Source organism: Anguilla anguilla, chromosome 5, assembly GCF_013347855.1.
Source record: "Anguilla anguilla isolate fAngAng1 chromosome 5, fAngAng1.pri, whole genome shotgun sequence".
Classification (NCBI taxonomy): domain Eukaryota; kingdom Metazoa; phylum Chordata; class Actinopteri; order Anguilliformes; family Anguillidae; genus Anguilla; species Anguilla anguilla.
This window is the reverse complement of record NC_049205.1, coordinates 370,001-383,717: the sequence shown is the minus strand read 5'-3', so window position 1 is coordinate 383,717 and position 13,717 is coordinate 370,001. Positions and strand designations below refer to the sequence as shown.

General features: G+C 41.0%; 2 protein-coding genes across 9 annotated transcripts in view; one reads left to right on the top strand and one right to left on the bottom strand.

Moving 5' to 3' along the window:
• Positions 1-3,240, bottom strand: part of LOC118227625 (paired box protein Pax-5-like) — a 32,410-nt gene extending 29,170 nt beyond the window's left edge. For both annotated transcript variants that reach the window (XM_035418292.1, XM_035418294.1), the window contains exon 1: positions 2,860-3,240. In XM_035418292.1, the coding sequence (XP_035274183.1) occupies positions 2,860-2,905 (46 nt within the window). In that variant the 5' untranslated portion in view covers positions 2,906-3,240. The remainder of the gene's footprint in view (positions 1-2,859) is intronic.
• The window catches only part of zcchc7 (zinc finger, CCHC domain containing 7), a 51,523-nt gene that overhangs the window by 14,970 nt on the left and 22,836 nt on the right, over positions 1-13,717 (top strand). For 2 of the 7 annotated variants that reach the window (XM_035418285.1, XM_035418284.1), the window contains exons 1-3: positions 11,177-11,735; positions 12,032-12,184; positions 12,561-13,095. In XM_035418285.1, the coding sequence (XP_035274176.1) occupies positions 12,125-12,184; positions 12,561-13,095 (595 nt within the window). In that variant the 5' untranslated portion in view covers positions 11,177-11,735; positions 12,032-12,124. Of the gene's footprint in view, positions 1-10,934; positions 11,039-11,176; positions 11,736-12,031; positions 12,185-12,560; positions 13,096-13,717 lie in introns of those variants that run through there. The other 5 variants (XM_035418288.1, XM_035418286.1, XM_035418289.1 and 2 more) reach the window with 5 other exon arrangements.

Here is a 13,717-nt window from a genome sequence, read left to right as displayed (position 1 = left end):
GAGAAACTCACGTCTCCTTAATTTAAACACATTTAAATGCTATACATTTAAAAATAACATACCAGCTACCGACTGGTTTAACATTAATACTTGAGTAGCAAACCTAATATTTCAATTTAATTGAAATTCCAATAAAATATTTGTTGTTTTTTTTTTCTTTCTGATGTGATGCAACAGTTGTAGAATACACTCAATAGATGTGTAAAGCCGTTAATTAAAAGAAACTCCAGATTAAACTGAAAACTAGTGAGTCCTCAAGCAAAGTAATAATGGCGAGAAGATAGACCGTGTTTTCCACTGAGGGGGAAATGTGTAGCCTATCATTTGTATCCTGATTTACACGAGTCTGTCGCGACGATGTAGTTTCATTTTTCTTCAGACGGGGCTTTGACCTCGGCGTCTGGGGCTTTTCAGTGACTGAGAATCAGAGCGCGGCCGCGGGAGACGGAGAGGCCCACGTGCACAAAAGCGCGAAACTGACAGCCGGAAAAGGGCCTGGGAGTAAACAATTCTATAAATTATTTCACGGGTCACGGAAAGCGCGAGGTGATGGCCTGAGCGCGACCAAGCGGACAGCCAGGAGGTCCTGTCTATCACTGTCGGGACTGGGAAAAGCAGGGTCTGGGCACAAGCTGGACCCTGACCGACCGTCGTCGACATGATGACTAGAGGCTGTGCGTGCAAACTCAATAATAAACCCAGCTTAACGTGTGCTTCGCGCGGAAGACAGTCTGCATTTACGAGCTTGCCACATTGATTTTATGAAAGGTCACAGAATGGGGGGGGCGGGCAACAATGCTCCCAAAAAATAAGGATATTTCGACATGAATTCTATTTGAATGTTTACGCTTCCTGCTGCTTCTGTTTTCTTTTTACTGGCTATTTTGTTGTTATTGAACGTGTTATAAATGTGGGAATATATCGCACTGAAACATTACGCCAGTCCTGAAGCAAAGGCATGAACTTCCGCCGGGCGAAGACGATAAGCAGTTACCGGCGGCGTGGCGCAATGGCGCGTTCTGATGTCCTCTAATTAAAAGCCCCGCTGTTTCGGTGGATCTCTGCAAAACCTGCACACAAACCTGTTGCAGCAAACCAAGGCAAGACACCAGCCGTATAAACCTGAATTTAGAGGACGAAGAACGAGCGATTAGAATGGATCTGCGCGCAGTAGTACTACGTTGTAGATATCTTTCCATGTGCTTCATTCAGAAAAACAGAAAGCGCTGGTTTGGTTTTATTCTAGCGGGAAAAAATAAATACAAGAGAACTTATTACATCCTATGTACACTTTCAGTTAAATTCATAGCAAAATTATGTGCAGCATTTGAGGCTACTACTCGTATGAGCACATTTATATGAACTGCCTTCATATTATAGACAATATCCCGAAACAAGAAAAAAAACATAATCTTGAAAAATAAATACAACAAAATCTTTTTTAGACATCTGCCATATTACAGTCATGTTGGTGCAATTTTAAACAAAGTCTGAGCAGTTTTTGGGAAAATTGCTCAAAGGGAAATAATTAGGCTATTCATCGCTGAAATTGCATTTTATAATGGCATCATATATAATTTACTTTCATTAGGGATTACAAAATGTCTTCACATGCGTAGTCCACATTAATCAAACCCGCAATGGCGCGAGACATGAGGGATGTGACCATGTGCGTGCGAGTGCTTGCTGCCGCGGTTTCAGAAACACTGAACTGCCCTATCGTAAACAAGACGAGAATTTGTACTTCATATTTCTCAAATTTAAAGGAGAGAAACAAAAGAATGTTGTAGGAAATTAATATGGGAAATTTAATGGATTTAATACCATAACATGTTGATACTGACGATAGTAATAGGTTACATGTATCACTGAACATCAACTCGCAGAAATATCAGTGTTGCTGTTGGTTTACAGCAACAACGTGCTACTGGCCATCGATTCTCCTGTCCAGCATGTAGGATACGTAGACTCATAATGACCATTGATTTTCTCATCTGTTTTTACGTATGTTGAGATGTCGTAACCTACGTTGGCCTTCTTTGAAAAATTTACAAAATATTCAACCACTTACAACGAACAGCGTTCCTAACGAAGGGTCGCGCTTTGATATCAGGAGGCGCACGTGATCAAGGGTAACAGGCAGCCTATATACGACTAAAGATACATTCTGTTATTTTCTTCAAAAGAGTTTAGGTAAACGCCGACCGAGTACTACAGTTTTATAGGTACAATGGCACAGTCTAAAAGCATAATTCAAAATGATACTAATCTAAGATTCGCTGCTGGTTGCAGTCTAATTCAATCATGAATCATTTAGAATCCACGTGCTATTGACGTGAAAATCACAACTGACTCGAAAAAATGCGTTGAAATAGTATATGATCAGAAAATAGTATTTTTTTCCCAAATAATAACAACATTTAAAAATATATAAATAGCAATAAAAAACTAACAGTACAACTTCGTTTAAACTGAGTAAAAGGTAGAAAAATATATAAGTATATCGTATATTTGAGAAACTTGAGCAATTCAACTCAAAGCAGGAGCTATTCGACTCACAAATATACATTGTAATCTGTCGTAGCCAACAAACAGCAATTCCTCCGTTTGGGGGACACACTGCAATCTCAAGGCTGCACAATTGCCATGTATTATTATGATGCATCGCGACACAACAGGAGAAGGCTTCAAAGTCACAGTTAGGCTACTTCAAAGTCAACTTCAAATGCAAGTTACGAACTTTTCAGGCGAAATGTTTGTAACACTTTGTTTCACACGTGACACTTGATTGAGTGTTCCTTTTTTATTTTACTTCAAAAAATCTGCACAAAACAGGCAAAATATGAAGAGTGCCCCTACCTGACCTTCCGCCCCTGTACGGCTGTTGCTTATGCTCTAATTCCATGCTGGTTCGTGGGGTTGGCAGGGAAATGAAGGAGAGGAAAAAAAAGAACAAAAAAGTTTCCAGTTTTTTTTTTTCTCCTACAGCGGCATTTGGTGAGTTGTAGATCGAAATAATTCGACTCTTCCGCTCCCCGTTGCGCTGTTGCAAGTGTTCACTGAGCTGAAACTAAACGTTTTAGGTGGAAAAGGGGCTCAGTGGGGACCGTGAAACGATTAAGGAACCAAAGAGCAGCTCGCGCTGTGCGCCCGCGTCTTCTTCCTCCCCGGCATCACGCGCCTTCCCCAGACACAGTCCCGCGGTCTGACATCTGTTACTGAGCCCCACTTTACCAGACTTTTTTCTGTTTCTTTCTTTCACTCACATTTGTTATCCTTCCTCTATGCCCCGCGTTTCGTTGTACAGAGGGTTTAGGGGCCACACAAGAGAAGAAGGGGGAAGTGACACGATCTAATGCATGCATATAAACAAACTTCTGAGTTCGCCGAGTGGGCCTTTGAACGGGTACGCTGCGTTGGCCCAATGTCTTTCTCGCCAGTTTCGGAAGCCTTGAATTTCTTTTATCTCAACAATGTACATAATTATTTACATGAAAATGAGAGGATAGCAGTTGCCAAATACAAATAGGCAAGGTATCTGGCCACATTATGATATTAAGTTGCGACCACGATGCAGGGGTTATGAGTTGCAGCCCATTCTATCCAGGCAGAACTGAATCAGTTCTGTGGTTATAGATTGTATATCCAGGCAGAACTGAATCAGTTCTGTGGTTATAGATTGTATATCCAGGCAGAACTGAATCAGTTCTGTGGTTATAGATTGTATATCCAGGCAGAACTGAATCAGTTCTGTGGTTATAGATTGTATATCCAGGCAGAACTGAATCAGTTCTGTGGTTATAGATTGTATCCTGGTTTCTGAACGTGAGAAGCCTGTTTAAACTCCAGCAGTATGGCATATACAGGATAAAATACTTTTTTGATTTCTTTCAAGGACTCTGTAGTGCGCCTGCCCCTCATTTTGGCCTCTGTCACATTAAAATGTTCAGTGTTAAATCAACTCTTACAGAGTAGGCCTACATGTCTTGCCAATTGAACACTTACCTATTCTGTTAGAGTTGACTTTACACTGGACACTTTACTCTGTATTCAGTCTTTTGTTAATTCAGCTATCGCTGAATTAAAATAATTGAAACAAGCATATTTATTTCTGTCCTGAATTCTGTTTTTTTAAAGACGTCAACTTAAGCACACAGCGCATTCTGCTTTGATTGGCTGTGGGCCTCCTTGGTGCTGAACAAGCTGGAACTGTGGAGCATGGCAGACATCATCTCTGTGTGATTTGCCCACAGTGGACATGGCGTAGTCCTCAATAACAAGAAAGAGAAACCATCGGATATAACAACATGAAAATAAGATGAGATTTGAGGAGGGCCAGAGTTCACAGACCCCTTAGACAATGGAGGCTGGTACAATGGACCCAAGACGAGCCGCTCTCTTCCGCTGGTTGCTGGACGATGCACCCGACCTGACCCTCAGACAGCCATGGCTATGAATAAACAGCTCTGCTTTCTATGGAGTTTTACGCTGCATACGTGGAGCAGCAGACAATAGTGTGGCACGGCATTACAAGACATCCTTGACTATGTTTGAAGGTTGTCCTCCATGCTTACTACTGTTCGGCAGAATCTAATCCTGTAGATTGTGCACACGTCCCTTAAAAGGAAGTGCATAGTGAACACGCACTCCCAATAGAATATTATTTTCCCTGTTTTCCAAACAGTAAAGCTATTTTTCTGTTGTGGACAGTGACAGAATTTTTGTTGTTTTGGCTCTGTACTCCAGCACAATTGATTAGAAATGAGACAATGAATTTGAGTTTAAAGTGCAGACTGTCAGTTTTAATGTGACTATTTACATCCATGTCCAGTGATCTATGTAGGAATTGCAGTCCTTTAAATACATAGTTTCAGGGGACCCAAAGGTAATTAGACAAATTGACAAACTCTTTAAAAAAAAGTAGTAACATTTAGTACTTGGTTTCAAATCCTTTGCACTGAATGACTGCCTGAAGTCTGTAACTCACATACATCCCCAGACACTGGGCGTCTTCCCTGGTGATGCTATGCTAGGCCTACTGCAGCCATCTTAACTTCCTGTTTGTTTTTATTCACTATTGAAAGTATTCTTCAGTCATCCACTACAGTAGTCTTCTGTGGTCACCCAGGACATTCACTGTTGCTGAGCTCACCAGTGTGTTCTTGCTTCTTAAAAATGGACCAAACAATTCATTTTGACACACCACTTTTTGACAAAGTTTGTGGTTGTGTCTGTGATCAGTTTATTCTGATCGATGATGACCTGCTTTACTGCCACTGGCACTTTGGTCCTCATGCTGAGGGGCGACAGGCAAAATCCACACCAAGAATCAACTCTAAAACTAACTCTAGACCTTTCGTTAGTTTCCATCTGCATGAACTAATGATGCAACTACACACAGCTGGTCACATTGAATTTGGAATGAAATAATGAATATGAGGTTGAAGTGCAGACTTTCTTGGCCAGCTGTATGTAGTTGCTGCTAATACCCAGTGCATCATAACTTTATTCAGACCCACAAAGGTATTTACATTTAATGCAAGCCAATAAGATTTAAGCACTTTTTTCCATTTTTAGACTACTGTTGTTCAGATCGAACTGTCTTGCTTAAATGTATTTACAGAGCCTAGAGTGTCTAGAACACTGATTCCCCTCCCAAGAGTGTTAACATTGGGAGGAGAAAATTAAAATGCATGTCTTCATACGGCGTGTGTTTTTAAAGGCAATATATGTGGCCAGTCCACTGGCTTGTAAGACTGCACAATCATCAGATTTGTCAGGAAATGTTCATTGAATTATTAAATCACACAGCTTATCTTTGTGTTTCATTTATATTACATTGCATAGTGTAGTTTTTTTATTTATTTTTTATTTTTTTTGCATAGTGTAGTTTTTTATTTATTTTTTATTTTTTATTAAAAAGGCAATGATGCCTTGACGGTATATTTTAACTCCAAATTAACTCCAGCTTCTTAGGTATGCATGTGATCTATTAAGACTTTCATTTATTTTGAGAATGTACTTCAAATGCTATGGGACATTTTACCAATTGTTTCACAACGTGTTTTTTGAATTTCATTGACTGACAACCAAATGGGTCTGTGTAAGTATTAAAAAAGAAACTTAATTGAATGGATACTGGGGGGGAGAGGTCAAAGGGCAAAGGGCATTGTGGTTAGCTTGAACCTGACCCTAAATAATCCTTTACAGAACACATGATCTGTGCTAATGAAATGCCCTTTGATTGACACGCGCACAGTTAACTCTGCGGGGGAACGTGTCCGTTAAAATGTAGACCAGATTGACCTTCAAAATGTTTAAAGTTTTACCGGAGCAGTTTCAGTTTAATATGGACGGAGATTTTGGCCACTGCTTTCATATACCAGTTTAATCGTAGTATGCATCATTCTAAACCAAATGTGTTCCTGAATTTATGAGCCACTGAGACTGATAAAAATATTATTCAAATATGAACTCATTTAATATGACACAATTAAGAGGGACAGCATTCTCACAAAAAGATTCTGCGCTTTGAATTGCCACAAGTCCACGCTTGTTGTTTCAGTGGATTTTCCTGATTACAGTTAAGCTAGCAATGCACTGAATGCAAAATGTATGTTCGCTAAATGGTTTTTCATAACATGTAAATTATGAATAATTATATAATAATTGACCATATTATTATTATTATTATTATCGTCATAGCTGTTATTATTATTGCTACCAAAAAAGGCGTATTAAATAAGGGAGTGAGCAGATGCTATACATAGTATTAAATATATCTAATTCACAGAGCCATCATATACAACAAACGCGTGAGAAAATTGAATGGCTTTTACAATTTATGGATATTTATTAATTTCACTCGCCAGATGATAGTCAGGCTACTTTGTTTTATTTATTTATTGTTTCATTGCGTGTTAATTCTCTTTTTTCCCTTTAATTTGAAATTATTATTGAGAAGACGTAATTGTTTATACATATTGCAGGAATACGTTCGTAACTTTTCGCATTGTGCAATGTTCTATTTCAAACATTTAAGATATGACGGACTAATTCGGGTATTATAGGCAAACGTAATTTTTTTTGAGATGCAGAAGAGAGGACAATTTGTTGCCAAATTTAAATTTCGTTTAAATGATGGAGTGTAGAAATGTATTGTTGAGCAAACCTCATTTTAAAAAAGAATTGCCTATATGGCAGTGTTAAATTCTAAAAATCGATACAGGGCCGATAGACTAAGATTGCATTAAAGTTAAAACGTAATTTAACTTTAACATCGAATGCACCCCATATGTATAAAATATGTGCAAATTACACTGATTGAAATTATATAAACAGGCATTGCAGTTTAGCGAAATAAAAATAAGCTGCATTGTTGATGGATTACGGTTAGATCAGTCCATTACATTTAAACGTACAGCTTAAACATGTTATTTAAAACTGAAAATGGTTTTTAAAAATGTTTTTTTGTTAATGAATTGATTACAGTCGATGCCTGCTATTTGTTTGGCTTAAATGTGAATTTATTAAAAGTCCATCTTCCGCAAAATTCATGGAACTTTTTCTTCTCCTTGACCATACATTTCAATAGCTGGACTTCAAAGAACAACATGGCCTCGCAATTGTAGATGGGTTATATTGATCTGACTTTATGAATCTAAGACAGCTGTAAATATCGTTTATCTATATTGAGCATTTATTTATGCGTACATTGGGATTGTATGGGGGGTAGTCCAAACAATCGCTGCAGAAAAAAGAATGAGAAAAAGAAACAAGCAGTACATATGGCACTCGGTGCTTGTTGTCTCATCCTTAATTATATTAATAACACAATTAATATTTGAAATGCTTCTAAGAACTTGCCAAATTAGCTCTGCGACCCCTCGCTGACCAAGGGGAACTGAAAATAATGACACGAAAGACCGAGACACTGCAATGAAAACGGACAATTATAGCTCTGAGAAAACAAACAAACACAGAATATTACGGCAGCCAATCAGATCTCTTCAGACGGAACAGTTTAAAAAAAGACCATGAAGATTTAAAAAATTACATGCGAAGTTGTATACCTTTTAAATTAATTATATCTCGAATAGCATTAAGGCTGAAATGGTTAGGTTCGCTCAGGCAGACAGTAAACGAGAGCAGCGTAGGACAGTACTGCTAGTGGACTGAACTGGACTCGGGACAAGTGCATAAATTGCTCGTGCTCATTTACCCTTCACACTTGAAAAGTTTCTATGACTATGCACGTGCCTTCAGGACGAAACAGCGCGAGCTGCTGGTGCTTTTAACTGACAAAGTTAAGCGAGCTACTTATTTTTGATTTGATAAAGAATTACCCAAGAGGCCTAATGTGTATATTTTTAATGCTATGCATTATGGAACAGGGTACGCAGCTACTCTAAAATTAAGGCTAAAGATAGATTAAAACGGCTGGCTAAATCTAAGTTTTATCATGAACGTGTGTGTCCATTACTCAGCTCATCGTTCAGAAGGCGTTTCCTCACTGTACACACAGCACTTGGCTATTAGGCTATTGAAAAAAACGTATCTACAGTCTTAATCCCGCTGATTTAAAAATCGAAGTAAAATTACATTTCACGCGCTGTGTCCAATCCCCTTGCTATGGGATCCATGGAACTTCTTGCCGATGGTCAAAAGCCTGTCAACTCCAGAGAGTGTTCCTGTGTACAGGTGCGAAAGCTGGCAGGCTTACAAGTCGGGCCCCACTTGTTCTAAGGTCATTCACGAAGACAAGTTGAATAAAATGGGGACTTTTTCAAATTCCAGTAGGATATCTATCAAATATCAGAATTGTATGTTGCTGGATAATAATGAAACAAAAAATTCAGTTGAACAGTTAATCTTAGCACTGTATGCACAATCCCTGTTTTCTTGACACATAGAGGAAAACAATAATTTATTTAATAATAGATTTGAAACATACACTGAATAAACAGATCTGAAACAAACAAGTACACTGGACCAGAGATAAATTATGACTGATGGAATTCTCCCCACTGTCGGATGTGCTAGTATTAAAGTAATGTAAATAGCATTTTTATGCCAGTATGTTCCATTTGCCATAGACTTTTTGGGTGTTCCATGTGAAGGCCTAGTGTAGACTATCTCTCTCCCTTCATCCTATATGACGTACACGTGTTCTACAGACCGCAGGAGCAGAGAGCGGTTAGTCAGCTCTTGACCTGTGCCTAACACTTAAGCCACTAATTTATGCTTGAAATGTTTTTATGTTTCACTCATTTCCTCAGAAAACAGTCTGATTCTAACCTTGCTCCTGTCTGCCTCTATAGACTCTAAATCTACAACAAGGAAGAGGATGCTGCCTTCTGGCCATTCAATCCACAATAAAAAAAAATAAACAATAAAATTCTAATTCTACACACAAAATAGCTTAGCATAGAAAAAGCAGACTATTATCCGTAGCACAGGTACGCATTCTGTCAGCTCCAGGACAGTTTTTGAAGAATAAAACCACACCAAGCAGAATAACTGGCGGGGCAATTCCTTCTGGGCCTTGAAAGAGGGTTTGGCAAATTGTTATAGGTACCCTTAAGGTCAAAGGTACCCTAAAAGTATAAAGGTACCCTTTCACAGCAAGCTCATTGGCTTTCAGTTCTGGGGTGAAATGCAGTCATTGAGACAATCAATCATTTCACACACATACAGTAAAATGTCCAGAGTTAATTAAAGTCTAACAAACTACATATGAGCCCAATCAGGACTACATGTAGCCAGTCTGTTAGAGTTGATTTGACAGTGGATATTTTACAGTGTAAATATGTACAGGCTACACTATACTGACATACAGCCGGTAGCCTACAATGAGCAACACTGGTTATTTTGCATTCATATTTACTGTGCATACCTGTAATTAAACTGTCTATTTTTTCTTTAAAATTCTACTTATACAGAGAACAATTTTAAATATTAATTTCCTATACAGCCTGCGTGTAACATGCGTCCATCAAGCAAGCCTTCAGTTATGCTCCCTTTTATGAAAGAATAATCCTTTCATATAGCCCTGTACTCTGCATCAAATTGTCTACTATCATTAACACTTCTACCCAGTCATTGTGCATAGCTCAGGTTTATGCTTGCTATGTGCAACCTACGACCGAGCCTCAGTCTTAACACCAGCTTTTTAAACACATGACTGGTCGGATTCATATAGTTTAGTCAATACAGACGGAATGCTCATTTTTGAAGTAGTGATGATAAATAAATAGAAAAGAAATCAACCCTAAATCTCAATTTCCAGGGAGCAGTGACGCATTCCCGCCTGAATCTAATTCCGATACCGAACCCCCGCAAAAGCACGGCCCAGTATCGAGCTTAAGTCTGCTGGTGGGAGGTGGGAATGGATCCTTTGGAATAAAACAATTTACTCCAGTGATGGGCTTTCCTGCCCGCGACACGCATGGAAACATCGCAACAATCGGATGGCATTCAGAACAGATTTTCTTCCCTTCCCAGCTCAAAACATTCTAACGCCGATACGGGAAATATAGGCTAGAGCACCTCAGAAACTCCAAAACAACACACTCCACACAGGCACGTAAACGGAATTGCTACACCATATAAAATGATCTACATGACCTACATCAGCAGGCTCCCAACTCGTACTCCTGCTATAGGCTACTTCCCCTTCAGCAATTCGTTCTTACCACACCGTCTGATAAATAGGTTACGTTGCATTGTTATTATTATTATTATTATTATTATTATTAATAATAAAACAGCCATGCATAGTGGTCTAATATTTCTAGAATTCGGACGTCAATTATCATCGTGTCTGATCCTGTCTATTTGTAGCCTATACAGTCCATGGTCTGACCGCGATTACTACTCTCTCAACTCCGAGAAAGAGATAGTATGGTTGGTCAACTAAATACTGCTATGACACCAGTTTCTGAAACCCCGGGAAACACTTTGATCGGTCAACTTTGATCAGCGGCTTAAGGTTTTGGAAGTACTGCTAGGAAAGTTGTTGACAAACTGGTAATTAGAGGTGAGTTTTTTTTCTTTTCTTTTTTGTTCGCTCTCAGTGTAAATGTTTTTACTGTGTGAAATTGTAACTATATGAGAATGTAACGCTAGAAGTTACCAATGACGTGCACAGAATAGTTTGCATCCGGCAGCAATATGTGTACGATTAGGCTAAACACGTGGATACACATGGACTAGCTAGCTAACGACAGGGTCCATGTACTAGCACTGTACTTTCTTAGTTTGACACAAGTGGGATACACCGGAAAACTCTCAGCGAAGCTCAAAATAACAGTGTAGCTGTATTATGTACAAATATAATGTTTAGCTAGTTTGACTAGCCAACCGACTAGAACGTAAGCAGCATGTGTGTTTGCTAGCTAACCTGCTAACTGGAGTGACTTGTGTTCATGATATAACATGTTACAGTGCATGCACGTTCTTGTCAAGCCTGTCGAAACTATAACTGTCGGGCCATTGACAAATAAACGTTAATTTCTTACACGTATAATTTTATGCAGCTTGCCAAGCATAGTTAGCCCGTTAGCTAGCTGATGCTAACTAACGTTACTCTTGCGCACTCAAGTGACGTTTTATTGAAGTGCGACCTGAAATCCTCTTGCTTATTAGCTGGCTAGCTTTAGCTACATGGTGAACACAGCTTTGAGCCGGATACTACATGTTGTTGTCTGGACAGTTATAGCCTCCTGGCCGGCCAGGTAAATTATTGTTCTGTTTCAACCAGGTTTGAGGTTGACTGACGTTCTGCATTTAACTTAGTCCCCAAATTGTTTGAATGGAAATGCTGACGTGAGCTGCGAAGTTGTTGTGTTTTTTATGTGCCTCAGACCAGGCCGGTGCTGCCGGTACTCTCAGCGTGGCAGGGATACGAGGCGTGAATAAACGCCTACATTCGGGATCCCGGCCAGGCCGTTTAGTTTTCCCTTCCTCATTTCTCTCCCCCCATGTGCTGTTCCCCTGTTGCTGGCTTGTGACCGTTTTGGGTCCCTCATAGAGAGCCGTGGAGTCGTTCATCTCCTGAGGTCGTCACAGAGACGCTCTGCTCAACGAGCCAGTGAGCTCTTACCCAGAGCTCTGTCTGCGTCTGATGTTCGGCACCCTGCTCTCGCTGGGACCGCAGATGTTTTTCCATGACCTCATTTTGACAGTCGGTACCGTTTCTGAAATCGCGTACTTGGGTGTTTGTGGATTGACTCTTTGTCCTCTGTAACCTGAAGCAATTGCTGCCTCCGTGTGACTGAATCTGGGAGGAATAAATTTAAATCATAGTGACAATGAAAGGTGCAAACTCGCTGCCCCCAAACCTGTTCAGCCGTGTGTAGAGTTGATCTTTTTTAAAACACAGTTTTCTCTTGTAGCTGATACTTTGGAAACACTCATGAAATGGAAGCAGGGCTTAGTCTACAGTGATGTGCACATTATGCACCAGTGGGCCTTGTGCATTCTTTAAGCAAGCTTTCATCACTATTGTTTAATTTATGGTGTCGTGATGCTGATGATGATGATGATGAATGCCTCCTCAGGAGACCCGGGGGCCCTTCAGCATGTTTGGGGGGTACGAGGAGAGGGAGGACTACGAGGATGAGCTGTACCAGGAGACCCAGGACTCCAGCTGCTCGGAGGTGGAGAGCGAGTTGGAGTTCCAGCTCTACAGCCAGGTGCATTACTCCTGCTGTCCAGAGAAACACAAGGAGGAGGAGGAGGAGCAGGAGGAAGGGCGGCAGCGGGAGCTGACGGAACAGCCCCCAAAGGGGGTCATCGTCATTGACTCGGACCCCGAGATCATCACCGTGTCGGACAGCTCGGATGAGGAGGACGGGGTCTGTGTGGCCAAGGGCACTACATTTCAGCGCCTGCCTCCAGCCAGCAGGGGGCAGCCTCACACGCACACCACCTCTTCACCAGCAGTGCTGAGCGACCACTCAAAGGGCTCGGACTCTGACTCGGACTCAGACTCAGAAGGGCTGGAGTCTTGGATGGTGCTTGGGCAGGGGAAGCATGACTCTGACAAGACCATCCAACTCAACCTGGTTGGCGGGGCAAACGGCAGCTCTGCAGGTAAGAACACTGCCAGTCACCATGGAAACATGCCCCCTGCACACTGACTGACTGGCACACTGACTGACTTACTGACACTGCTTGATGCACACACATACTCGTGCCTGACACGCAGACCAACACACACACTGATTAACTGACACACAACCTGACTGGTGGTCCCCACGTTAACTGACGTGCACAGACTGATTGACCGGTACCTTGTCTGGCGTTTCACATGCTGACATGTAGGACGTGCTCAGCACCACTGACTGACTGACTGACGCTTAACCAACACGTTGACTGATTGGCTTGTATGTCAGTGACGTACAGACGATTATACTGGCTCTTCCTAAGCGAATGTTATTAATGTATTCTGTATGGGCACAGTGAATGTAGGCTATTTGTGTGCTGCAGTGTTATAAAGCAGAAAACATCCAGTACAGTGTCTGAGAGGGTATGAGTAACTGCACTGAGCGCCCGTAGCGTCCTGCGGTTGCTGATGAACAGACGGGCCTTGTGGCGGGGGTTTGGGGGGGTCCGATCAGAACAGGAAAGCACACTGCTGCTTTTACGCCTGTCTGGAACGCTGGCCGGCTGCAGGACCGGGGAGTTCTCAGCTCCCCTCAGAATGATATGCAGA